The sequence below is a fragment of the Lepidochelys kempii genome, chromosome 15 (genome assembly GCF_965140285.1).
Source record: "Lepidochelys kempii isolate rLepKem1 chromosome 15, rLepKem1.hap1, whole genome shotgun sequence".
Lineage (NCBI taxonomy): Eukaryota > Metazoa > Chordata > Testudines > Cheloniidae > Lepidochelys > Lepidochelys kempii.
Window position 1 is genome coordinate 11,456,956 of NC_136394.1, and position 27,981 is coordinate 11,484,936.

General features: G+C 47.0%; 2 protein-coding genes and 1 long non-coding RNA gene across 4 annotated transcripts in view; 1 reads left to right on the forward strand and 2 right to left on the reverse strand.

Moving 5' to 3' along the window:
- Positions 1-17,134, reverse strand: part of SPPL3 (signal peptide peptidase like 3) — a 147,705-nt gene extending 130,571 nt beyond the window's left edge. The window contains exons 1-2 of one of the 2 annotated variants that reach the window (XM_073313429.2): positions 16,495-17,134; positions 9,927-12,750 (exon numbers count right to left, since the gene is read on the reverse strand). In XM_073313429.2, coding sequence (XP_073169530.1) covers positions 11,404-12,330 — 927 coding nt within the window. In that variant the 5' untranslated portion in view covers positions 12,331-12,750; positions 16,495-17,134 and the 3' untranslated portion in view covers positions 9,927-11,403. Of the gene's footprint in view, positions 1-9,926; positions 12,751-16,494 lie in introns of those variants that run through there. The other variant, XM_073313428.2, reaches the window with a different exon arrangement.
- On the forward strand, positions 16,456-23,802 carry LOC140898900 (uncharacterized). Its single transcript, XR_012155132.2, has 3 exons — positions 16,456-17,045; positions 19,615-22,577; positions 23,233-23,802. It is a non-coding gene; the product is annotated as an uncharacterized LOC140898900 (long non-coding RNA).
- Positions 23,769-27,981, reverse strand: part of C15H12orf43 (chromosome 15 C12orf43 homolog) — a 38,563-nt gene continuing 34,350 nt past the window's right edge. The window contains exon 10 of the transcript XR_012155129.1: positions 23,769-27,751. The gene's annotated coding sequence lies outside the window, so the exon portion shown is untranslated. The remainder of the gene's footprint in view (positions 27,752-27,981) is intronic.

The following is a 27,981-nucleotide window of genomic DNA, read 5'->3' on the forward strand; positions in this document are numbered from 1 at the left end:
TCCAAGGTCTCAGCCAGCTTCACCTCAACCATCTGAGACCTGGTTCTATTCCCATCTCTGTTGTTATAACCTTGGTCAAGCAATTTAATCTTTCAGTGCATCATCTGACAGTCTAACATCACACCTTTATGTCCTGTTCAAGACAAGGCCTGAAAGCACATCATCTCGATGCTCTACCCACCTCATCTGGCTCCCAGTTCTCTTTCAATACCAGTTCCACATCCTCATCCTGATCTTCACTGCTATCAACAGATCTGGCTCCAGCTGCATCACAGACCACCTCTCCATCATCCATAACCCAGGACTGCTGCAACCTTCTGGAACAATGTAGCTAACAAAGCCCAGAAATAAACACATGAGAAATAAGGGTTCTGTTCACATGCTTCTTTTGTGGAAAAAATTACTAGAGATTAGGCAGAGCCAAAGTCTGATTTCTGAGCATGCTGCAAAACACATCTATTTGAACTTGAGAGGGTAGACAAGCACGTAGAACATGACCATTCAGATTTAGTTTATCTGTGAAGTGCTTGGATATGTTGGCAACGAGCACCGCAGAAAAGCCTACGACACCCTCTGATGGGTAGGAATTAGTGTCCGGGCAAGTGGAGGATGAAAGGAGGAGAACTGTGTATACAATTTCCTACAAAATTTTAGCTTTTCTTTTAAAATGTTTCTAGCCCTTATGGTTGCAAAATTTGCCTAGTGAAAATGAAGCAAATGTCAACTGATGCAATGTTCTCCTCAGGAATATAAAAACAGCTTCAATGCCTTTTGTTGCTGTTCAGAGCTTTCACTGCTTTGCAAGTTGATAAGACTTCTCAGGTTCACTGTTATTCAATACCCCAGGGCAACAGAAAATCTGACAAAAACGGTGATTTTCTGCTATTGCTTAGGAAAGCTAGACCAGCAGCAGTCAGGTAATGCATAAAACCAAAAAGGTGTCTGAAGGAAGGGTAAAGTTGCAAAACCATCCACTGCTTCGTAGCACTAGGAAAGGGGTGGAAGTGATAAAGATGCTGTCATAAGTCTCTTAGGAATGCTTCTACTCTTAAAACAGCTGGGAGTGGGATTTGGTTCAAGTTAAAAACTGCAAGGTTGATATCAAAGATGAAACCCCTCAGCAAGGCCCAGCCTGTTCCTCCTTTCCAGCAGCCAAGGATTAGGTTTCACCAATGTGTTGCTGTTACTTACACATTCACATGTTCTGTATCATCCTCAGCTAGCAGGAATTTGATGCAGTTGTTAATCTTTACTATGATGTAAAATGAATGCTTGTAATTCTTCCAATACTTAAGAATTTGCTGATAGCATTCTCTGCCCCAGATGTGATGTCTGAAATGCTATTTTGTTAGTTAAAATGTTACTGGTCTTCTTGAAGAGCTTCTTTTGCCTTGGCTGTGGGTGGGGAATCTAGTATTTACTGGACACCCAGCTGGTCTTCCGTCACTGTGGACCTCTCCCCTCCCTGGAGGGTCCTCTTGCTCCCTAGAAACACATCATTGTTACTGGCTTACTTCCGGATCCTCAGTAACACATCTTCCCAGAGGAAATTAAGCTAAGTGGAGAGGAGTTTGTTTTGGGGAAGAACAGATTCCTTTTCCCCATCTCTCTCTCACCCCATTTCCACACAGACACCCCCGCCCCCCTCCCCGTTGTGTTGTTGTTGTTGTTGCTTTTAATATCCTAGATTTGGCCTAATTTCAGTATGGTGAAATGCAGAAGACTTTGTTCTATTAGAATTTATTCTCAGCTCTGTTAAAAAACAATGTAAGCAACCCATCAGACCCTCAGTTACCTTATCCATAAGACAAACAACCTAAAGCGTTACTCAGTAAAAACTGTAAAGCATACAGATTTACACTAGTCAGCAGAAAAGGTAACCCATGGTATGCTGGCTCCCAATCCAGTGCACTTTGCTATAGGCTCAAGAGTACTCTGTGGAGGATGGTCTCTTTCAGAGTCATCCTATGCTGACACTGCTGAACAATGGCAGCTTAGTTTTGGCTTTTTGTTACCAGAAGATGTCAAATTTTAGAGAAGAACTCGAAGATTTGGGGAAAATAAAGTTAGTCATTTGAATTACAATGAGCCACCAATGTGATCTGGCTGTGAAAAAAGGGCAATTGTAATCCTCGGATGTATTAGGCAAAGCATTTCTACTAGAGATGGACAAGTATTAATGACATTATATAAGGCATCCATAAGACCTCACTTGGATCCTGTGTACAATTTCAGTCATAGAATCATAGAATCATAGACTATCAGGGTTGGAAGGGACCTCAGGAGGTCATCTAGTGCAACCCCCTGCTCAAAGCAGGACCAATCCCCAATTTTTGCCCTAGATCCCTAAATGGCCCCCACAAGGATTGAACTCACAACCCTGGGTTTAGCAGGCCAATGCTCAAACCACTGAGCTATCCCTCCCCCCGATTAAACAGGTCACTGTGCAGGGAGCTGCTCCCCTGTCTGCCCAACCCCCATGCATCCAGTCACCCATGTTCAAGACAGATTAATTTAAACTGAAACAGGTCCAGAGAAGAGCTACTAGGATATGGGGATTGGAGAGCCTATCTTATGAAAAGATACCAGAAACGCTTGGCTTGTTTAGTCTCACAAAAAGAAAACAGAGGGGATAGGACTGCTTTCAGTACATACATTAGGTACTCCTGGGGGAATTCTGCACCACTGCGCATGTGCAGAATTCATGTCCCCAGGAGACTTCTTTGCTTCATCACAGAAAAATGACTTCTGACAGGGAAGCAAAGAGAAACTGCATCAATGGTCATGCACCCCTCTCGAGCAGCCCGGGCACATCATTTCAGGCATCCAGAGCAGCAAGCAGAAAGGTAAATCACTGCAGGGGTGGGGAAGCCCTGGCCAGCAGATCCTATCCTGCACCTGGCTCAGCTGCTAATTTTGACTGGGGCTGGGTCAGATGCACCCCCAGCAATCTCCCCCAGTGCAGGAAACTTCCCATCCTCCCCTCCTAACTTCCAGTCCCCATTGCTCCTCAGCTGTGGGAGGAGCGGTCACTGTGCAGGGAGCTGCTCCCCTGTCTGCCCAACCCCCATGCATCCAGACCTCTCCATACCCAGACCCCCCTGCAAAGCCTCAGCCCGCTCAGAATCCAGTCACGAAACCCCCTCCACCTGGACCCTCACCCCCTGGCACTCGGAGCCCCCCGCCAAGCCTCATTCTCTCACACACAGACACACATCCCCGCTAAGCCCCAACCACCTTCACATGAACCCCCCTGCAGAGTCTCATTGTCCCTGCACCTAGAATCCCCCAACAAGCCCCTGTGCATCCAGAACTCTACTGTATCCGGACGCCCCACCGAGCAGCCCTCACCCAGATTGCTCAACACAGAACCCTCTCACCCCACATCTGTATCCCCCTCACACTACCTTCTCCACATGTGGATCCTGCTGGGCTGAGCCTGCCTACCATACCTGATGTGCCTGGTGTGGACGGGCAGGGCCCCAAGATGTTTCTGGGGCAGGTCTGGGCCTTGCGCTGTGTCATGGCCTGGTGCAGCCTCACTGCCAAGTCTATGTCCCCAGGAGAAGGGGGGAACCGCACAGCGATCTCCGACATCTGTGCAGCCAGTGGGCCTGTGTTCCCCATTGCCATTCTGGAGCCTCCACATTTATTTATTGACAAATAAAATTGGTCGTGTATACACCAGGGCTTAGATTGGCTTAAGTATATCGCATAAGGTGTGCAGCATAGTTAAGTCGACCTGCCCTTCTAATGTAGACCAGCTCTAAAACTCTATGATTCTAAATAAGAACATTTAGATCTGTGAAGTTTGAAGTTGGTGAGTACTATAGTTGGTGTAAAATTAAAATAAAATTTGGTGCCATACACAGTGAAAAGTTTGAGACTTTTTTTGTTTAAAATGAAAGTACAGTCCCTGCTAACCAAAGGGGAGAAAGGGAAAAATTTTACATTTAGACAGATAGGACATATTGCAGTTGGCTCTAATAGCCCTAAAAAGAACGTTTTAAAGAACGCTTTATACAAACATCTATCAGACTAAATAATACAGAAGTAAAAACTGAAGAAAGTTGCAGTACCAGCACTGGGAGAGAGCTCTCCCAGTGCTGTAAAAAACAACCTCCATGAGGAGAATGGCTCCCAGCACTGGTGCACTGTCTACACTGGCACTTCACAGCACTGAAACTTGCAGCGCTCAGGGGGGTGTTTTTTCACCCATCATTATACTACCTAAGCACTAAAGAAGTCATTTAGTTTCACAAAGAAGACATATCAGAATCTGACCTTCCCTTCTTCCAGGGTCTGGAGATACTTTCTCACCAGTTATTGCAGGAAAGGTAAACTAATGTATGGACTTTGAGGCATACTCTGAAGGTTTTTGCTCAATTTTATCTCCTGCAGTACTTCATTTAATACTTCAGCACTTTTGAGAGAATGCATTAAGTCTTGATCTCAAGCTTCATCCTAGGCTTTATCAACCACACTGCCAAAAGGCCATTGCTTTCTCATTGTGAAAAGAAAAAAAGGTTGTCCATGATACTGTAGATCTTGACAATCAAGCCCAAGGCCTTACTCAATCTGAAACCAATTCATGCATTCAGAACTCACTTCTAAAAGAATTTGCTATCATACTAAGTGTCAGCAGATCCTGAAGATTCATTTTAATTGGTCTACAGAAGTTTGAAAACACAATGCAGCACTTCCATTTATATCCTGGATTCACAATAAAAGTATAAAGAGCTATGACTATGGTAAATGATCAAAAGCAAAAGTTAAAACTGAGTAACTGATCAAGAGCATAACCTGTGTTGGAGAGATGTGCACTTGGTCAGATACCATTTTGCACTTTCGAAGTTTATGGGGTATTTTTCTGACCTGTGATTAACTGATACTATCATTTCTCTGTAGCATTTGAATTAGACCAGCGGTTCCCAAACTTTAACCATCATTAGAATGTCAAGTCTCGTGAACCCCCTCCTAAAAATGAATATTTCCAGGGATTTTCTCCTTTACCTGAATATAAATTATAAAAGCAGTGATCTTGGAAATATAAAATTTGTTTTTATGACATGCTTATTACACACTATTATTAATTACTACTTATTACAGTATTTTATTACATTATGAAAACGGCAACACACTTCCAAGATCTCACTTTCGTAGCTTGCATCACTTTGAATAACCACTTATAATCACTTGTTATAAGACAAGGCTCCTATGTTTCATCAAGAAGTATCAGATGTGAAACAGCATGAAGGTATTTAAGAAATGAACTCAATGAGTTCCTCCTACGCAAGCATTCAGGTCTTGAGCAGTCCAGGCAAACAACGCATGTTACAACACAGCTTAAACTTGTTCTTCATAATTTTTAAAACAATACTAGCTGCCTATTTAATTTTTAAAACAGCAAAAAATATCCACCTCCCTTTCCATTTCTTCTAAGGAGTCTTGAAGTTTAAATCTCCTCAGTGTGATAGATACGCTTGCTTTGATCGGCTTAGCTCTTGGAAGTCCAGGGGCTCCGGACTGCTGGTCCCATGCTGCCCATGGTTCCTAGGGACAACTCTATCTGCCATTAGGGAATTTTTTCCCCAAGAACCCCTTGTAACATTTTGCGAACCCCAGTTTGGGAACCACTGAATTAGACTAAATGGAAAGAAGTCAGCCAAATAGAATACAGAGATGCAGTATGGTTACTGAATTGGTTACTACAGTCTAAGCATGTGCAGGAGGGGAAAAAAAATTATAATGATCTTTTTAATCTAGCAGAGAAAAGGATAACAATTCAAAGGCTGGAAGTTGAAGCTAGTGAATTCAGACTGGAAATAAGATGTCAATTTTTAACGGTGAGAGTAATTAACCATTGAAATAATTTACCTAGAGTCATGGTGGATTCTTTATTACTGACTATTTTTAAATGAAGATTAGACATTTTTCTAAAAAGATATAGTCTAGAAATTCTTTTGGGGAAGTTCTATGGACTGTGCCATACAGGTTGTCAGACTAGATCACCACAATGGTCCCTCCCAGCCTTAGAATCTAAGACTCTGTAAACCTATGAATTCACAACTGAATGAGAGTTTAGTTCTCAAGAGAAGTTGGACACTTTAAAATATTTTGCTCTACAATAGTTCTGTTCCTTTGAAGCAGAGAAATCAATTTACAAACTATTAACTAATTTCATTCAACACACCTGTAAAGTATCTAAGGTAAATAATAGGTCTGTCAAGCGATTAAAAAAATTCATCACGATTAAACAATAATAGACCACCATTTATTTAAATACTTTTGGATGATTTCTACATTTTCAAATATATTGATTTCAGTTACAACACAAAATACAAGGTGTACAGTGCTCACTTTATATTTATTTTTGATTATAAGTGTTTGCACTATAAAAAAGTATTTCAGTTCACCTAATACAAGTACTGTAATGCAATCTCTATCATGAAAACTGAACTTACAGATACAGAATTATGTACAAAAATACTCCATTCAAAAATAAAACAATGTAAAATTTTAGAGCTTGCAAAGCTACTCAGTCCTACTTCTTTTTCAGCCAATTGCTCAGACAAACAAGTCTGTTTACATTTGCAGGAGATAACTCTGTCCCCTTCTTGTTTACAATGTCACCTGAAAATGAGAACAAGCATTCTCATGACACCGTGGTAGCCGGCATCACTAGATATTTACATGCCAGATGCGCATGCTTCAACCACTTTTCCAGGGGACATGCGTCCATGTAGATGATGGCTTCTGCTCGAAAACCATCCAAAGCAGTGCAGACCGATGCATGTTCATTTTCATTATCTCAGTCAGATGCCACCAGCAGAAGGTTGATTTTCTTTTTTAGTGGTTCAGGTTCTGTAGTTTTCGCATCGGAGCGTTGCTCTTCTAAGACTTCTGAAAGCATGCTCCCTACCTCGTCCCTCTCAGATTTTGGAAGGCACTTCATATTCTTAAATCTTGGATCCAGTGCTGTAGCTATCTTTACAAATCTCACACTGGTACCTTCTTTGCATCCGAGGCTGCTGTAACATGAAATATATGGCAGAATGCAGGTAAAACAGAGCAGGGGACGTACAATTCTCCCCCAAGGAGTTCAGTCACAAATTTAATTAACGCATTATTTTTTTAACGAGCGTCATCAGCATGGAAGCACATCCTCTGGAATGGCGGCCAAAGCATGAAGGGGCATATGAATGTTTAGCATATCTGGCACGTAAATACCCTGCAATGCTGGCTACAAAAGTGCCGTGCAAATGCCTGTTCTCACTTTCTGGTGACACTGTAAATAAAAAGAGGGCAGCATTATCTCCTGTAAATGTAAACAAACTTGTTTGTCTAAGCGATTGGCTGAACAAGAAGTAGGACTGAGTGAACTTGTAGCTTCTGAAGTTTTACATTTTTTTTTTTGTTAGGTACCTGCACTCAAAAGCAAAACAATCTACATTTGTAAGTTTCACTTTCAGGACAAGGACTGCACTACAGTACTTGTATGAGGTGAACTGAAAAATACTATTTCTTCTGTTTATCATTTTTACAGTGCAAATATTTTTAACCAAAATATACACTTTGATTTCAATTACAACACAGAAGATAAGATATATATGAAAATGTAGAAAAACATCCAAAATATTCAATGAATTTCAATTGGTAGTCTTGTTTAACAGTGCAATTAAAACTGCAATTAATTTTTTAATAGTGATTAATTTGAGTTAATCGCATGAGTTAACTGCAATTAATCGATAGCCCTAGTAAAAAATGATCACTTCCCCACTCAGATACTCTCATCATTGAGGTGAAACAAAGTGGCTGTTCAACTATCCATAGCAACAGTTAAAAAAAACAAAAAGAAACACCACACTTCACAGGACATGAAGAACGTAAGCTGAAACTGCAAGGAAAATTTAGACAGAAAACTTACTCAAGTTGGAATCTAATAATGAAACTTGCATTAATACTCCTACAATCTCCTTTAATCTCTTTAATGACTTCAGGACCCCAATTTTTACATCTAAGCCAGCAGACAGTATCACCTCCAGTTGTTGTACAATACCCCTTAACACTATTGGGGGAGATTGGCTCAATATTGACTTGCAAAGAAGACTGCCACCCACAGAATCACCAACACCACCATGCCTGCAGCAGTACATCTGCAGCTTTTGGAGATTTCAAACCCAAGTAGTGGTCCTACCTATCCCTATATAATTTTTACGTCAGATGGGGATCACAGCAGAATGTGACATTGCTGCAGGCCTCTAGAGGCCATCTGTCTTTAATCCAAGTTGAAGTTATTACAAAATTTGCACTGTGCTCAATTTAGTCCCCACTGTTTTTTACTTCATGATCAGGAAACAACTTCAAGTTATTTAACTACATAAATGCCAGTACTATTCCCTGCCCAGCTTCAGTTGACCCCGTGTTCCTTGTCCCGAAGTCTTTTTCAGTCTAGTCCTGCCTAGATTAGCGCACAGTCTAAAAAAGCAAAGCATAGGGGAAAAGGGATTTAACCAATGAGCAATGCAATAAGGGTGGAGATAGGTACATAACTCATGTTTGTTATTCCAAATTTACTACAGGTCAACTCCACTGACACGAGATAATACAGATTTACAATGGTTAACAGTGAAATTTGGCTGTAGATTTCAGTTCTTGACAAATTTAAGAGTAAAAGTTAAATTTTATCTTCATATATGAGCACAACCTTCCACTGAAGTCTTCAGGTGATATGACTAATTAGGGGTAGAATTTAGCCCTGTATGTTTTGTGATTCCTCTCCTAAAAAAGTTAGTATAATAAGAAGGTAATTTTTAAATTTTCATTTATTGTAATCAGCCTCACACTCCCAAAGTGTCCTCACTGCAGAGCTCACTCAAGTTAGCCTAGCTGAAGTGAGAGCAGCCATGCTACAAAACGACACTTGAGCTGCACAGAGTGATTTTCTTTGCAGCTGAGGAACTGTGCTAACTTAGGGCATGGCTACACTTGCAGATGTAGAGCGCTTTGAGTTAAACCAGCCTTCGTAGAGCGCAGTAGGGAAGGTGCAGCAGTCTGTCCACACTGACAGCTTCAAGCGCACTGGCGTGGCCACATTTGCAGCGGCATTGGGAGCGCTGCATTATGGGCAGCTATCCCAGCATGCAAGTGACAGCAACATGCTTTTCAAAGGGGAGGCGGGGGTGGAGTGTGACAGGGAGTGTGTTGTGTTTATGTGGGGGGACAGAGAGTGGGTTTTGGGAGGGCTGAGAGCATGTCAGCATGCTGCCTCGTAAGTTCAGACAGCAGCAGACTCCTCTTCCCCCCCGCCCCTCCCTCTCTCACACACAGCATTCCATAGTAATGGCTGCTTTGTCTCGGAGCAGATAAGCAGCTGGCTGTCAGAAACGGAGCTTTCAAACGGCATATCTGTATTCCTGCAGCAAGTTCAAATCAATGAGAAGAGTGGCCACGTAACTTAAGGGGATTATGGGACGTTTCCGGAGGCAGATCAGAGCGCAGTAATGCAGCGCCTTGTCTACACTGGTGCCGCGGCGCTCCGGGGGGGGCGGGGGGGGCGGGGGGGGCAGCAAACGTTATTCTACTCGCTGAGGTGGAGTACCAGCAGCGCTGTAGCCGCAGAGTCAGAGCGCTCTAGATGCCTTGCCAGTGTGGACGGGTAGCGAGCTAGTGCGCCCGGTGCTCCTTTATTGCACTGTAACTCGCAAGTGTAGCCAAGCCCTTAATCTATAGATTAATGATGGGCCAGCCTATTTGAGTTAAAAGCATCACACCAAACTTGAGCTAAACACCTTTTTTTTTTTTTGGGGGGGGGGGGGGGGTGCTGGACCTGAGCTGGGGCAACACTGAATTAACTCAAGTTACCTATGAAGTGAAGCCAAGACCACAAAATTTTGAATCTAAATACACTGTAAACACACAGCTGATTAGAAATCACCATGGGACAAGGATAGCATTGTGTGTTTATGCTTATTTGAGAGCACCTTGCCTGCTGACTGATTTGACAGTTCACAAAACTGAATTTCCATATAAGCATACCTGTCCCATTTCTTTTAATATTAACATTTGATAGACACACCTGGTCTGCTAATTTGTGTAATCAGAGATTTCACTCAATTTAATAAAATCACTAAAAACGACATCATGGGTACTGTAATGATGCTGACCCCATAACGTGAACACCCTGTTAAATAGAAAGCTTTCATTACTATACCTCTGTATAAAGTCTCCTTAAACAAAATCTCGCTGTTGTAATGGCTGTTTTGTAACCGTTGTTTTGGTTACAATATTTACATGGTAAGGATTAACCTGTTAATTCCTAAATAAAGGTAATAATTTTATTAAGATAATGTTGAAGTAAAAAGAAAATGGTACAGAGTTTAGGCATAGAAGTTTCTGGTTATCAGGGAATAAGGTACGGATAATCAGGGGGTGAGAAATTCGGTTTAGGAGCGGGTGGCGTAAGGAATACATAATCTGCAATCTCCCCGATTGGGGGTATAAGTTTAACAGGTCAAAGTACAGACATTGGGCTATGGTGGTATGTTGTCCATATAATGGCTATATTCAGGTGTGGAGTATAATGAGCGGATACGATGATGAGGATGGATCTACCCTCATTTGGTGGGATTTAATGTTCAGTGAGTTTATGGTTCCAGTTCACATGGTCCAATGGAAAAAAGTCTCTCAGTCCCTTTCCCATAGTTGATGCACGATGTCGTACCGGCTCACACCTCCTGGTACCGTCGGTGGCTGGTGATGTGTTCGATGTAGATGTCCCTGGACCATCGGATGGCGTCTGAGACCATGAGGCGCCGCATGAACCTTGCATAGTGTCGACCGATCCCACAGGTCCGAAGCACACGCTCGTTGCAGGGGTCCCAAGCACCCAGGGCTCCGACGATCAGGGCGTCCAGCTGCACCTCATAGCCCTTCGCTCTCAGGGTGTCAGCCAGGGGGGCATATTTTTCCAGCTTACGAACTTGGGATTCACTGAAGGTCGGGGTCCTGTTCTCAAAGGAGACCGTGATGTCGATGAGGATGATCTTTTTCTGGGCCTCGTCGGTGACTACCACATCAGGTCGCAAATGGCTGTCAGTACTGGGGATGGCGCAGTTCACGGTGACCTCCCCCAGGCGTGGTGCGATGGCTTTCACTAGGCAGTTCTGGATGGCGTTGTGGAGCAGCTGCCAGGCTCTGGAGTGGGGCTTGCAGCTGCACAGGACGTGGGGCAGGGTCTCGTTGGAGTAGCCGCACTTCCTGCAAAGCTTGTCTCGATTCCCGTGGCGGACGGCTCCGTTGAGCAGGATGCAGTTGAGCCGGGCATGGTGGATGAACCGCCAGTCGCCGAAGGGGGTGAAGCCACCCCCGGCGAGGAAGTGGTGCTGGCGTCCCACTTGCTGGTCAGTTCGAAGGCTTTACCCTAGTCTGGTTTACGCTCAGGGCTTCCATGTACAGCGAGTGGATGGCCCCCTTCAGGGTCCTCTCCAACATTCCCCTGGCGCTCGGGATGACAATGGTGTTGTCGTCGGACCTGATCTGCAGCACCAGGACTCCCAGCTCCTGGCGCTCCTCGCACCACTCCCAGCAGCAGCCGATGCGCTTCCCCAGATGACGCATGGCATTGCGAACGCGGGACCACAGTGAAGTGATGTCGCACCCATCCCGTCCGAATTCGCCATCCAGGGAACCGCTCAGGAAGCTGGCAGTGTCTTGGTTGGAGGGGGCTCTGCCAATCCGCTTCTTTGTTGTGTCATGGAGGGCATTTGCTGCAATGTTCCTTACCATGGCGTCGCGACACGTCAGCAGGTGGAAGGCATGGGTGATCACCACGATGTCACATAGGTCACCCATGCGGGGAACATTGGCACCACCATGCCTGTGAGCGATATAGACCAGCTCGCTGCTGGCTCTCTGGGGAAGGAACAACCACTTCTTCACCAGCTGCCGGTCGATCTTGTCTGCCTTGTTGAGGGGTACCTTTGCCACGGCGGCTCCCCTTAGGACGAACGAGATGCGGGGGATCAGGAAGGTGTTCAGGGCGTTTATTTTCTGCCACGGCGCTAGCAGGGAGGCGTCGATCTTGGCGGCATCCTGCAAGATCTCCTGGATGGTGTCCTCGGGCGTCTGCCGGACATGGAAACCCATCTGCATGCCGAGGTGCCGGTACGCCTGCCCCTCTGCCAGGGGGATGACGGGCTCGCCCTGGATCTGGAACCCTGTCGTCTGCACCGAGTCCCTTTTGCTGCCGTTGATGTGGAGAGGGGCGCACTTCTTTGCATTGAAACGGAGCCCCATCCAATCAGCAGCTCTACTGCCAGCATCTAGCATACGTTGGAGCTTCTCTGGGTCGTCCACAGTCAGGACCAGGTCCTCCACGTAAGCCAGGACACTCACCCTCTCACTGTGGAGGTTGAAGCCAACTGCGCCAGTGGAGATCGCTCGCAGCAACGGCTCTATGGCGAGGTTAAAGATGATGGGGCTGAGGGGACAGCCCTGCTTAACTCCCCTCCGGATCGGGATCTCGGCGGTCTCCCCTTCGACCGAGCGAATGGTGATGCTGCATCCCTTGTACACCTCTCAGATCATACGGAGGAAGTTCTCTGGCATCCCAAACTCCTGGACCATGGCAAAGATGTGGTGGTTGGGCATGGACCCAAAGGCATTAGCCAGGTCGAGCCATGCTACCGTGCACTGCCTCCGCGCCTTTCTGGCCATTTACATGGTAAGGATTAACGAACCTGTTAATTCCTAAATAAATAGTAATAAATTAATTTCCATCTCTTCTGTACTGGGCCGAGAAGCCTCCTCCTAATACTACTTCTTCATAACCCAAGAGTTTGATGCCAAATATAGGGACTGTTCCACTGCCTGAATCTTCATCCTGAACTTTATAAGTGACCAAATCAGAATTAAAAGGCTACTGACAGAGTAGAGAAGAGACACAGAGTAGAGAATCTGCTTTTTCACTCTGATCCTTCATCCTCCCCGACTCAACACTCACATGGAAAATATTCAGACACACAATGTTCTATGTTACACTTAGCCATAGTATTGGCAGAGGGTGAGACTGAAGTTATAAAGGAAATAAACATCTGTTGTGTTAGGTGGAATCCTCATTCTCCTTGTCTTCTGTAAAACCAAGTTTTGGAGAACCTTTTATGGCTTCAGAAAACAAAAAACGAACAGACAAAGAGACCCATTTCCAGAATGGGTAAGAAAAAGGGGGACTTACATCAGGACTTGAAAATTTAGACACCTGCTAATCAGAGACAAATAAAGAGATGCATGCTACTTTCCCTTCCAAGTAGGATCCAATGGAAGCACCCTAGAGAGAACAGCGTACTCTTTGCACCACAAGCTGCTAGGAAACAAGGAGGGGCTGGGCTTTTTCCACAAAGTTACCATCCACAGATCCTGCTGCCTTCATCCCTTCTTTTGTATTGGTGTCAACTTTTGTATGTCTGAAGTTTGAATCTTCACCACCTATTAACCTCTGCCAGACACCCCTGCAATTACTATGATGGACAGCCACTTCCCCTCCCTCCCCTTGGTGCTCCTAAAGAGAGAAAACTCCTTTCTGATTGATGAGACATTCTCAATACATACCCACTTCCTGGCTTGGAAGTTAGGTTGGGGAGATTCCCACTCTGCCTCTACTCACACCCTTTGCAATACTTCTGCTGTCACCTTCCACCAAAGGAGGAGTAAGCTCGTAACTCTGATGCTCATGAGTTTCCAGAATAATTCAATGGTAAATACATCAGTTCAGTTTCACTGTTGGTCAGAACTTTAAGCAGTAGCACTGAAACAAACTACATTCTTATGAACTTCATTTGACTACTGCAGGAACTTGGCAGAAAAAGTCTCCCCACTCACCATTAGCAAGCATTTTCATTCAACACTTTTTAAAATAACATTTCCTTCTGCCACTTGTTCCACATTGCATATCAAGATTAGCCATTCCCAGGAAAACAGTATTCATAATCACCCCAGAAAATAAATTCTTGTCACTCATTTTGAGGCTAGTACACCTAGTATTACAAAGTTAAGTGACTATGATTAACTTTCAGAGTAGCAGCTGCGTTAGTCTGTTTTCGCAAAAAGAAAAGGAGTACTAGTGGCACCTTAGAGACTAACCAATTTATTTGAGCATAAGCTTTTGTGAGCTACAGCTCGCTTCATCGGATGCATTTTCCACTGAATGCATCCGATGAAGCGAGCTGTAGCTCACGAAAGCTTATGCTCAAATAAATTGGTTAGTCTCTAAGATGCCACTAGTACTCCTTTTCTTTCTATAATTAACATTGATAGTTATGCATGGTAAGATGAGATGATCAAATATTATGCTTCAGGACAGAAGATAAGCCCGTAGGTGTCAGAAAAATCCTACAACCTTACACCTACAGCCATCCAGTAGGAAGGTGTTTGGGGTTGGCTGCTGTCAAGGCAGGATACCCAACATACTAGAAATGGCATTATCCTATGGGACAGAAAAGCCATTCACTTTGATAAAGCTGCCCATTAAAGCACAAAAAGAGGCTTAGATCTAGCACATGGAGGGGAAATGAACCACCAACTGCAAAAGACCACAGCAGCACCACGTATTCAACAGCTTTCCCAAGGAACACTAGTTTTCTACTTTACAATAAACATACTACTAGTACCATTAGAAGATTGTGTACAGAACTGTATTACCATACTTATATAAAGAAATCCAGAGATTGTTGACAGCTGTGATGAGAATCAAACGTTTTGTGGGCAGAGAAGAGTGCAAAAGCTATAATAGAATTGTTCCATTCCAAACTAGGTCTTTGCCATTCTTCTCACTACATTTCCCATGCTATGTTGATTAAAGCCCTACATATAAACTGTAAACACCAGATACAGTAGATTATATCAATAGATATAAGTAAAAGCAAAATACTCAGTCTGTTCTGAGACTCATGCATTATACTGCTATAGCAAGGAAGAGCCACAGCTCTATTAATGTATCAAGTGGTTAAAATCCCAGCTAACTCCTATCTTCCACTTCACTTGCTTAACATATGTAGACTACAGAAATATTAATCTCCTCTGGAATAAAAACTGAAGTGCTTTCTGTGGTTATCTTTAGTATTGTTCTAAAAACAGAACATGTAACAATAACACCACACCTATTTAAAAGAATCAAATCAAAGGTAGTGATAAAGATTTCAGAAGCATTTAGAGTGGAAAGGTTCCTCATTGGCTCAACTGAATAAATACAATGCCCCCTCCACATATGGTACACCCTAAAGTCTAAAGCTCAAGTTTTTCTTCTTTTAATAATAATCTCATAAAACTTTCAAAAAACATAAGAACTCTCGCTTTACAACAACAGAATTGCTTAAAAATATGGAAGAGTAAAGCACTACAACGCAAGTACCCGCAATATTCTTCCAAGCAATTCAGCTGTTCCTTTGGCACCTTTGCACAATTAGACTATCTGAAATATTTTCCTTTTTAAATCCTTTAATCATCAAAAGCAAGCTATGGAAGTCATCAAATCTTGAATCCCAACCAGGCCTGACAGAGGATCAGGACAGACACACAATGCCTCCTATTCTCTGTTGCTCTGTTTCACTTCTTCCCACAGAAACTGGCTTCTTCACCCTGTTTTTTTATTTCCTGAAGACAATATTATCAGGTTTCAGAGTAGCAGCCGTGTTAGTCTGTATCCACAAAAAGAAACTGATGAAGTGAGCTGTAGCTCACGAAAGCTTAGGCTCAAATAAATTTGTTAGTCTCTAAGGTGCCACAAGTACTCCTGTTCTTTTTACAGTATTATCAGTACGTGAAAAAAACTCTGCCAGTCTTATCAAGAGAGCTCTTCTGACCTTAGTTAATGGATCTGGAGCTTAAAGTTAGGGAGAATTAATACCCACTACCTTTTAACTGCAGGAAGGATGGCTCCCTCCTTACTCTGGGTCTCAGAGGAGTTTAGTGTCACACCTATAGCCACGAACGTGCCCAAGTACCCTAAAAGGACTTCTTGCTGCTACAAAAGCGGCTGAGAGAGCAGCACTCTGTGTTTATAGAGAGGCCTACTTACATTTGCAGCCGTTCAAGGAGTATCTCCGGTCACTCATTTCTATAAACGCCGGTGCAGAATAAGCGCCCAGTTCCGCAGTTACAGATTTACCCGACACCACAGACCTCGCGCCCAGAGCTCCCCACTTGGGCCTCCTCTGGGGGCTCTGACACTCTCCCTTCAAGGAGGGACGGGGCCTTCCAGCCCAGCCTCCGAGCCGCCGCTCCATCCCAGAGGAGAGATGCAGCCCCGGCTCCTTACCCACCCGTCCCCAAGGACGACACCTGCTCCCCCGCACCCTGTCACAAGCCCGTCCCCGCGGGCCGCCTCCTCTCATACAGCCCTGCGCCCGGCCTATCCCCGGGTCCGTAGTAGTCCCCGCCGACCCTCCCCCTGCTCCGCCGCCCCGGGGCCTCCTCCGCCGGCCTGGCCCAGCTGCTCACCAGGAGTAGGTCTGCTCCGCCATGGCTGCTGCTGGGCGGCCGAGCTGCGCGGCGGTGGCCAAGCCCCGGCTCCTCCTCCTCCTCCTCACTTGCTCCGGGGCTCAGTGGCGGCCCCGCTGCGGCTCCCGGCCCAACATGGCGGCGACTGTAAGCAAGGAGGGGAGAGAAGGGGTCCCCGCCCGGTGGGGGGGCTGCTCAGTAGCCGCGCCACAGGGCCGTGCTCGGGCGCCGACGACGGGCAGGCCTCATGACCGAGCAGCGGCGACGGCGTCCGGGCTGGGAGAAAGAGAAGGGAAAACTCCGCGTACCCAGCTCCAAGGCGAGGCCGCTCAGACTCCGCTCGCGCACAGGGGGGGGGGCGGAGCCTGCGGCCGCGCGGGTCACATGCCCACAACACGCTCACGTGCCGCCGCCAGCCCATTCGCGCAGAAGTATTACGGCATCTGACGCGGTTGGGCGCTGGGCCTGCCCGCACTCCGTTCCCTGGGGTCCTCCAGGGCGGAGAGGCAGAGCCTTCTGCCGGGAGTGCGACCGGCTCACTTTCTCTGGGGGTGAGGTCGTGTTGCCTATTTATTCCCCGCTCGAGAACTGGGGACAGGAGCCATCCCGGGGGGAGCGTCTGAGCTAGTCACTCCCCTCAGTGCTGGGACATGGAGCGTTCCCGGGGGGGGGAGCGTCTGAGCTAGTCACTCCCCTCAGTGCTGGGACATGGAGCGTTCCCGGGGGGGGGGAGCGTCTGAGCTAGTCACTCCCCTCAGTGCTGGGACATGGAGCGTTCCCGGGGGGGGAGCGTCTGAGCTAGTCACTCCCCTCAGTGCTGGGACATGGAGCGTTCCCGGGGGGGGGGGGAGCGTCTGAGCTAGTCACTCCCCTCAGTGCTGGGACATGGAGCGTTCCCGGGGGGGGAGGGGAGAGTCTGAGCTAGTCACTCCCCTCAGTGCTGGGACATGGAGCGTTCCCGGGGAGCATCTGAGCTAGTCACTCCCCTCAGTGCTGGGACATGGAGCCTTCGTTGGGGGTAGCGGGAGCGTCTGAGCTAGTCACTCCCCTCAGTGCTGGGACATGGAGCGTTCCCGGGGGGGAGCGTCTGAGCTAGTCACTCCCCTCAGTGCTGGGACATGGAGCGTTCCCCGGGGGGGGGGAGAGTCTGAGCTAGTCACCCCCCTCAGTGCTGGGACATGGAGCGTTCCCGGGGGGGAGCGTCTGAGCTAGTCACTCCCCTCAGTGCTGGGACATGGAGCGTTCCCCGGGGGGGGGGGAGCGTCTGAGCTAATCACCCCCCTCAGTGCTGGGACATGGAGCGTTCCCGGGGGGGGAGCGTCTGAGCTAGTCACTCCCCTCAGTGCTGGGACATGGAGCGTTCCCCGGGGGGGGGGGAGCGTCTGAGCTAGTCACTCCCCTCAGTGCTGGGACATGGAGCGTTCCCGGGGGGGGAGGGGAGAGTCTGAGCTAGTCACTCCCCTCAGTGCTGGACATGGAGCGTTCCCGGGGGGGGGAGCGTCTGAGCTAGTCACTCCCCTCAGTGCTGGGACATGGAGCGTTCCCGGGGGGGAGCGTCTGAGCTAGTCACTCCCCTCAGTGCTGGGACATGGAGCGTTCCCGGGGGGGGGGGAGCGTCTGAGCTAGTCACCCCCCTCAGTGCTGGGACATGGAGCGTTCCCGGGGGGGGAGCGTCTGAGCTAGTCACTCCCCTCAGTGCTGGGACATGGAGCGTTCCCGGGGGGGGAGCGTTTGAGCTAGTCACTCCCCTCAGCGCTGGGACATGGAGCGTTCCCGGGGAGGAGGGGAGAGTCTGAGCTAGTCACTCCCCTCAGTGCTGGACATGGAGCGTTCCCGGGGGGGGGAGCGTCTGAGCTAGTCACCCCCCTCAGTGCTGGGACATGGAGCGTTCCCGGGGGGGGAGGGGAGAGTCTGAGCTAGTCACTCCCCTCAGTGCTGGGACATGGAGCGTTCCCGGGGGGGGGAGCGTCTGAGCTAGTCACTCCCCTCAGTGCTGGGACATGGAGCGTTCCGGGGGGGGGAGCGTCTGAGCTAGTCACTCCCCTCAGTGCTGGGACATGGAGCGTTGGCGGTGGGGGAGCGTCTGAGCTAGTCACTCCCCTCAGTGCTGGGACATGGAGCCTTCGTTGGGGGTAGCGGGAGCGTCTGAGCTAGTCACTCCCCTCAGTGCTGGACATGGAGCGTTCCCGGGGGGGAGCGTCTGAGCTAGTCACTCCCCTCAGTGCTGGGACATGGAGCGTTCCCGGGGGGGGAGCGTCTGAGCTAGTCACTCCCCTCAGTGCTGGGACATGGAGCGTTCCCGGGGGGGGAGGGGAGCGTCTGAGCTAGTCACTCCCCTCAGTGCTGGGACATGGAGCGTTCCCGGGGGGGGGAGCGTCTGAACTAGTCACTCCCTTCAGTGCTGGACATGGAGCCTTCCCGGGGGGGGCGGGGGGGAGAGTCTGAGCTAGTCACTCCCCTCAGTGCTGGACATGGAGCCTTCCTGGGGGGTGCGGGGAGCGTCTGAGCTAGTCACTCCCCTCAGTGCTGGGACATGGAGCGTTCCCGGGGGGGGGGGAGTCTGAGCTAGTCACTCCCCTCAGTGCTGGGACATGGAGCCTTCCCGGGGGGGAGGGGAGAGTCTGAGCTAGTCACTCCCCTCAGTGCTGGGACATGGAGCGTTCCCGGGGGGGGAGGGGAGAGTCTGAGCTAGTCACTCCCCTCAGTGCTGGGACATGGAGCGTTCCCGGGGGGGGGAGCGTCTGAACTAGTCACTCCCCTCAGTGCTGGGACATGGAGCGTTCCCGGGGGGTGGGGAGGAGCGTCTGAGCTAGTCACTCCCCTCAGTGCTGGGACATGGAGCCTTCCTGGGGGGTGGGGGGAGCGTCTGAGCTAGTCACTCCCCTCAGTGCTGGACATGGAGCCTTCCCGGGGGGGCGGGGGGGAGAGTCTGAGCTAGTCACTCCCCTCAGTGCTGGACATGGAGCGTTCCCGGGGCGGGGGTGGGGGCGGGGAGCGTCTGAGCTAGTCACTCCCCTCAGTGCTGGGACATGGTGCTTTCTGGGTGCGTGTGACCTATTTATCCCAGGTGGGTGCAGGACTCGAGACTGCTCATTCTGAGATATTACATTTCTCCTGTAGTGCAAGAAAACTGCCTAGGGAGTAGAAGTAGGGTGGAGCCTGCACCCGGCCCCCTTCTTCGCAGCTCAGGGGGACAGTATGAGCCCGAGAAGCCACGCCCACTGCGTAAGGGGCTCCGCCCAGCACGGCTGCTTTGGGGGCGCGGTTCTCCTCTCCGTCTGCAAGGAATTACCTTCTCTGCCCGGTGCAACTGCCTTTGCGGCGGGATGTTGCTACGGGCTGATCGCCTCTCAGCTCTTCCGCCTTTATATGTAATCGGAGTAAACAACGTATTAGGAAGGAGCAGAGAGAGTCTTGTACCTGATTCGAACCCTAAATGATGGAGACAGAACAAAACTGGGCAGAATTCTGACCCGTCACACATCTGGTTTGTTTCTCTTAGTTCACTTGAGTTCTGCTGGCAGTGAAAGTCTGACTACTTGCTGGAAATCCCTCCTTCCAACTGGAAAGCTGTTTTGGGAAGTGTTAGCTGCAGTAGTTGGGAGTCTGTATGGAGGGAATGGCCTTGGTAGTATCAGGTAGACTGGGAAGCTCTTACAGTGTACGATCACTCTAAGAAAATGGGGGTAGACTCAGGGAGTCTTTTAGTAGTGAATAGGGTGAACTCTGGGACCAGAGCCTACACATCAGCAGTTTGAAGGTGACATCCATTTTAAGGAGGGAGGATGTGTCTGAGTCTAATTTATGCATATCTTTTTCTGACATGTTACAGTTTGTGAGCCCTGAGAGTAATAGAGCCAGTTTAATAATTTAGGGCTGAGATCCCTAGGAACATCAGAATTGGCATATGAGATTAGACCTATGGTCCATCTAGTTCAGCATCCTATCTCTGACTGGCCAGCACCCACATGCTTCAGAAGAAGATGCAAGAAACTCCACAGTAGGCAGATGTGGGATAATCTGCCCTTCTCCCATGAAAATCTCATCCAAATCCCTAAAACTGGTTTCAACCCAGAAGCATGAGGTTTTATATTCTGTCCAAAATTTTTGTTAGCATTAACTGTTAACCATATAAATGTCCAATCCTTTTTGAATCTTTCTAAAGTCTTGGTCTTAATGACGTCCTGTGACAATGAGTTCCACGGTCTAATTTTGTTTTTTTTAAATGTAAGAGGTTTTCCTGGGTTTCCCTAGCCACATTTCCACCTCTCTCATTCTGCTTGTAGAGTGCCATGTAATTGGTTGGTTGCCACCTTCCCCAGAGGTGACAACATTTGAGTGGGGTCATGGGTAGATCTAGGACTCAGTCCTGTGAGCTCATGAGTTTCCTCAGTCAAAAGAAGTTGATAGTGAATGCTGGGTTTGGATATGTTTAGATATTTATTTAAAAATCTGGCGTGGTAAATGTAACTTTTGTTTCAAATCAACTTGGTTTTTGTCAATAGGCAGATGAGGTATGGGATCTGTGGACAGAGAGATAACTGCGCTCCTCACAGTTCCTGAGGTTGCTACTCATGAGGTTGTCTCCCTCATTACCTGGAAATGCTGAATTTATAACAGAAGATGCTATTGGCATTTAAAATGGATGTGCCAATCCTGCAATGCATGTATCTCATTAGCTTGTTTTTATTACTTCTCCTTGCTCAAGAAATATCCAGCAGTAGCTTCTATGTGATTCTTCAGTCCAAAAAAAAAGAAAAAAAAGAGGGAAACTCCCCTCCTCCCCAAATTTACCTGCAGAGTGATCTCCTTCCAGTGCTGGGGGAGAACATGAGAGAAACTCACTTACAGGGACTGTGGAAAGGAGGGGCTACGCATGCATGCACACAGCTTGTCTTTTTGTCTATAAAGGCCAGACTTTATCTGCCTTGGGGGAGGGGAAACAAACTAGAGGCCCAATCCTGCAATCCTAACTTCAGTGGAACTACTGGGGTGAGGAGGATCACACCCTAATTTAACGCAACTATATTTCTATTCCCTCTTTTACACACCCGGATATACATATTGAAGCCTTGAAAACCAACTGCTTTTCCCATTGCTGTTTCAGTTCCACAAAACTCGTGTCACTTCACAGGGATGTGCTACTTCTGAGGAATGTGTGTTTGTTTGTCGGAGGAGGGGCAGTTGATAAATATTATGTCTTTGGTATAATGATTCTGAAATTTTAGAATTCTCCTTTAATTACATTCCCTAGTACGTTTCAGAAAACTGACACTTACAGAGACATCTTTGATTTTTTCTTTAAAGACAACAAAGGAGATTAAAGAAACCAGAAGCTCAAAATTCTTTTAGGAAAGCCTGCAGGGGGACAAAAGAACATTCAAAACATCCAAACATGCTGAGACAAAATGCTAAATGGATGACTCACTGTAACACCAAACACAATGTCAAAACCATCTGTCAGGGAGAAAACTTGTCACCTGTTGATATGACTTGTCCCTTCCCTCTTCTCTGTCTGAGCCCTGGTCTACACTACGAGTTTAGGTCAAATTTAGCAGTGTTAGATCGATTTAACCCTGCACCCGTCCACACAACAAAGCCATTTTTGTCAACTTAATGGGCTCGTAAAATCGATTTCTGTACTCCTCCCCAACGAGGGGATTAGTGCTGAAATCGACATCACCGGGTCGAATTGCCAAAAAAATCTCCAAGGGCATGAAGGACAGAGGCTATCACAGAAACCCGCAGCAGTGCTGCGTGAAACTTAAGGAGCTTAGGCAAGCCTACCAAAAACCCCAAGAGGCAAACGCCCGCTCAGGGTCAGAGCCCCAGACATGCCACTTCTATGATGAGCTGCATGCAATCAGGGGGTGCCCCTACCACTGCCCCACCCCTCTACATGGACTCCTGCAAGGGGGGAGCCTCACACAACAGGGATGAGGATTTTGGGGAGGTTGAAGATAGCACACACCAGGCAAGCGGAGAAACCATTCTCCCCGACAGCCAGGAACTGTTTATCACCCTGGATCCAATATCCTCCCAACCCGGGCTCCTGGACCTTGAAGGCGGAGAAGGCACCTCTGGTGAGTGTACCTTTGTAAATATAATACACAGTTTAAAAGCAAGCATGTTTAATGATTACTTTGCCCTGAAGACTTGGGATGCACTGGCAGCCAGTACAGCTACTGGAAAAGTCTGTTTATGTGTCTGGGGATGGGGCGGAAATCCTCCAGGGACATCTCAATGAAGCTGTCCTGGAGGTACTTCCAAAGCCTTTGCAGAAGGTTTCTGGGGAGGGCAGCCTTATTGTGTCCTCCATGGTAGGACACTTTACCACGGCAGACCAATAGCACGTAGTCTGGAATCATTGCATAAGAAAGCATGGCAGCGTGTGGTCCCGGTGTTTGCTGGTATTCAGGCAATATCCGTTCTTTATCTCTCTGTGTTATCCCCAGGAGAGTGATATCATTCATGGTCACCTGGTTGAAATAGGGGAATTTTATTCAGGGGACATTCAGAGGTGGCCGTTCCTGCTGGGCTGATTGCCTGTGGCTGAAAAGAAATCATCCCTGCTGTTGCCACACGGTGGAGGGGAGCAGTGATGCGATCATCCCAGAGAATTGTGTGTGAGGGGGGTTAGTTGGGTTTGTGCTGCACGTTAACCCGAAAACATAAGCCCCTACTTTTAAATGGCCAATGTGTTTTTCAGTTTTAATCTCCCTTTTTTTCCTCCCACAGCTGCAGATGTTTCAACACTGCGACTAGCATCTCCGTCCCAGAGGCTAGTGCAGATAAAAAGGTGAAAAAAATGCACTCGCGATGAAATGTTCTCTGAGCTCATGCAGTCCACCCAAACTGAAAGAGCCCAGCAGAATGCATGGAGGCAGACAATGGCAGAGTCCAGGAAAGCACAAAATGAATGCAAGGACAGATGGCTGGAGCAACAGGAGAGGTGGCGGCAGCATGATGAAAGGAGGCAGGATGCAATGCTGAGGCTACTGGAGGATCAAACTGATATGCTCTGCCATATGGTTGAGGTGCAGGAAAGGCACAGACCGCCACTGCAGACCCTGTGTAATCAACCACCCTCCTCCCCAAGTTCCATAGCCTCCTCACCCAGACGCCCAAGAATGCAGGGGGGACCTCCAGGCACCCGACCACTCCACCCCAGAGGACTGCCCAAGCAACTGAAGGCTGGCATTCAGTAAGTTTTGAAGTGCAGTGTGGCCTTGTCCTTCCCTCCTCCCCCACCCCTCCCGGGCTACCCTGACAGTTATCCCCTTATTTGTGTGATGAATTAATAAAGAATGCATGAATTTGAAACAACAATGACTTTATTGCCTCTGCAAGCGGTGAAGGAAGGGGGGAGGGGAGGGCGGTTGGTTTACAGGGAAGTAGAGTGAACCAAGGGGGCAGGTTTTCATCAAGGAGAAACAAACAGAATTGTCACACCGTAGCCTGGTCAGCCATGAAACTGATTTTCAAAGCTTCTCTGATGTGCAGCGCACCCTGCTGCGCTCTTCTAACTGCCCTGGTGTCTGGCTGCGCGTAATCAGCTTTGTTCACTCAGATAAACTTTACTCCCTGTTACTTTGTTGAAACTACTCACCTGAGTAAGGATTTTCAGGTTTAAGCCCTTGGACATCAATCCAGCCTTGCAGTATTTTTCACTATTCTCGTTAACACGGCAGAGAGTAAAGAGCTAGTATTAAGTGACAGGTGGCTGTAATGTAATTGCCTTAGAGATGGAAGAGCTCCACCTAGGCCTGGAATAAATAGCCCTTATAGTGTATGTTTAAGGTACATGCAGAGACTGCACTCATTAATATAATGTTAATGACTGTAATTATAGTATTTTTCTTTCTGCTGTTGTCCTCAAAAAGATTTAATAGGGTACTAGAGCATTCTCCTTACATGCCACATCCAAGCACACTTAATTCCTCCTGAAGTGGACAGTGCAGTATCAGGAGCTGGATTACTTGGTCTTATTTGGATGGGAAAGGATTCAGGACCTATAATTTTGTCAGTCTTATTTATTGTATTGAAACAGAGCAGCTTTGTTTCAGGAGGTTGACCTGTGGTTACAGAATAGGATTGGGAGCCATGGGTTCTCCTCCCAGTTTTGCTACTGGCTCTCTGTGTAACCTTGAGGAGAGTCACTTCACAACTTTGTGGCTCAGTTTCAACATCAATCAAATGGAGATGATAACACTTCCCTACCTCACAGGGGTATTGGGTGGACTGATTAGTTACTTATAGTAAAGCTCTTTGAAAAAGGAAAGTATTACATAGGAGCTCAGTGCTATATAAAATATTTGTCTTTCCTGTGAGGAGGAGGGAGCACCCAAAATACCTGTACAATTAAAATAGTGCTTATTAATAAAGATGACATTTGGGACTTGTTTGAGGGCTTCTCCTTCTCTGTCTGTGCCCCTAAAGTACCACATATCTAGGCCATGAAAACTGTTAAAGATGCATCATAGATGCATGATGGAGTGTGGAATGTCATCTCTTTCCCCCTCTTTCCTTCAGAGGTCTTGGACTGAGCCAATCAACCCTGCAATGTTGCCACACTTCTACTTCTAGACCCTCTGCAAAAACTTTTTGCAGACCAAGGTATCCTGATCAGACAGTAGAGGAAAAGCCAAGGAACATCTGACCTAAGTAGCATGTACCCATACAGCTCGTAAAGCCTGTGAAAAATTAGTACTATAAAATATGACGTAGAAATGCTTGAGGAGGCACTTGCTCAGTTTTCATTCCCGATGGGGGAAAACTGTGGCAGGTGGAGGCCCAGTCACCACTGGAGAGTTGAGTACAATCATTCATCAATACCTAGCAGCTGCACAGCCAGGAGCTAATTGTGCTGCCACTGCTGAAAAAGTAGTGGGTCAAGGCATGAACACAGAACAGTAAGATCCTTTCTCTGTACCCCACCAGGAAAGGATTGGGATGCTAATACAATGATTAGTGCTCATGTGACAGAATCATATGGCATGGAAAACAGCCTGTTCCTACTAACAGTTATGGTGATAAGAGTCCACCCCCAAGGAGGGAAAAAGCAGGGGATTTTTCCTTTAAATCATCCCTGACTGGGCCACCTTGCAGCTTCCTTCTTTCTATTTAACAGTATATTTCCATCTGCTCTTCCATTAGGTCCCTCCTCAAACACACATATACTATTTCTGATACATTCCCTATTCCCACCCCAGCAGGCATGGGACAACAATTTGGGATAGAGATGGGACAAGAATGGAGGAGAAAGTCACAGTCAAAATCTTGGGCTATGGAGCTTGAATAGCTTTGCAGGGAGCCCAGATAAGCCCTGCAAAATACACGCAGCAGGACCTCCTCTCAGGGGAAATCATTTTCTTTTCCCTGAACAGTCTCACTCTTAAGTAGCAATTCACTATGACCAAAACTGAAATTGGAAAACTGTGACATAGTGAGGAATTTGGGACTTTTCGTTCTACTGCATTGCAAATAGAGTTTCACTGGGAGCAATTCCCACCATACTATGCATCAGTTTGTTCAAACAATTTATTTTCACAAGTCTTTACATGCAAGTAGAGCATAATCTTCTGCTCTCTTCCACTATCCGAGGGGAGTGTAAATCAATACTTCAAGTACTTTTCAGTTCTTCAGATTAGTTTCCTGGACTCTTCTGGGACTGGGGCATAAAACAATAATTCTGGTATCCATACAACAGCAGCATGCATACTGACTACCCATGCTGCAATGGTTTCTAATTGTACAGTCTTGAAAAACTCTACTTACCTGAAGTGAGCTGTAGCTCACGAAAGCTTCTGCTCAAATAAATTTGTTAGTCTCTAAGGTGCCACAAGGTGCCTCCTTTTCTTTCTACTTACCATCCTAGTTTGAAGCACAGGTGATTTTACCTGACGGGCAATTAACGTATCATTAGATTTTCAGAAGCAGCATGGTAAAAGCAGGCAAGTAGAGTTTGTGCCTAGGCTAGTAAACATTCATGACGATTTTGCAGGCATGCTCCAGCAGCATTACACAGTAACAATGAGAACAGTTCACAGGGCAGATGTATTCCTTTCTGCAGATCCAGCACGCACACACTCTTAGCAGTGTGGGGTGGGGCATTGCTTGCATTCCCCAGATTATTTTCTTATCCTATATCTCTCTTTCACAGAATCTCCTCAGACCTGAAAGAGATGGAGAGCTTTACTCTGAGTTTCAGTGATATCAGAGTCTGACATTACAGTCGCTCTTGGAGAGCTGCACGGCACTGTACCACATCTTGAACACAGACTGCTGTAGTGCCTAGACCTGTCAGAGCCATTTCAGTGCTGGTAGCAAACAAATAAGATCCTTCTTTGTCCCTGTTTGCATAAGTAGCTCCCAGGGCACAGTAAGGTAACAGCATGGGAGAGAACTGATGGTAGAGGGGAATCAGATAGCACCACTGACAGCACAGAGCCCTCCCCCATCACCTAAAAAGCTTGGCTTTTATCAGGTGTCAGTCTAACAAACCCAGTCTTGATTCCTCACTGATGGAAATAGAGAGATAAGAGCGGAGGGCCTAGTGTGAAATGACCACCTTGCAGACAGAGACATTACAGGAATGGTTGTCAGCTCTGTGGAGGTTTGGGGGGAGAAGAGAGGATGGAAATGAGCAGGGAAAGAAGGCAAAAATCAGAAATCCAGTCTTAGAATTTATCTCAGAACTGCAATGGGTTCTTCTGCATTCAAGATCTTAATATGAATCTCCACAATGTAGATGGTTTAAGATTGTGCTCCTACCTTTGTTTATCCAGGCAGGTCAAAGAATGAAAGGATGGCATATTTGCATGCACATCCTCCTCAAGAGAGAGAGGAAACTTGAGATAAATGAGACTTGTAGTTCATCCCCTCCATCTCCCTCAGGCCAGTGCAGGGTCATTCCCTATGACATACTTTCTCCATTCTTTGTCCAGTCTAATTTTACATGTCCGTTAGATCTTCAACTATTTCCCTAGAAAAATGGATTGTCAGGGAAGGGCATCAAACACCTGTTTTCTTGATCTTAACTGCTCCCTGCACCATGTGGTGAAGGGAATTAAAGAGGCAAGACATTGCTCTGCTGAGGACAAGGCTCCAGGTTCGGTACCTACCAAAAATTAGCTGTTTATTCTCCTGCTCTACTACAAACTAATTTCCCATCATAATCCCTTCATAATCATGTATTTTGGTACCCCTTCCATCTAGTGAGGTGTTCACAGTTTGCACGAACAGCTGACATGTAACCCTGTAAAAAAAAAAAAACAACCAAACGTTATCCAGGATTTCTCACAATCCCACATGTTAATTAAGAAAAGGAGTACTTGTGGCACCTTAGAGACTAACCAATTTATTTGAGCATAAGCTTTCGTGAGCTACAGCTCACTTCATCGGATGCATACTGTGGAAAGTACAGAAGATCTTTTTATACACACAAACCATGAAAAAATGGGCGTTTACCGCTACAAAAGGTTTTCT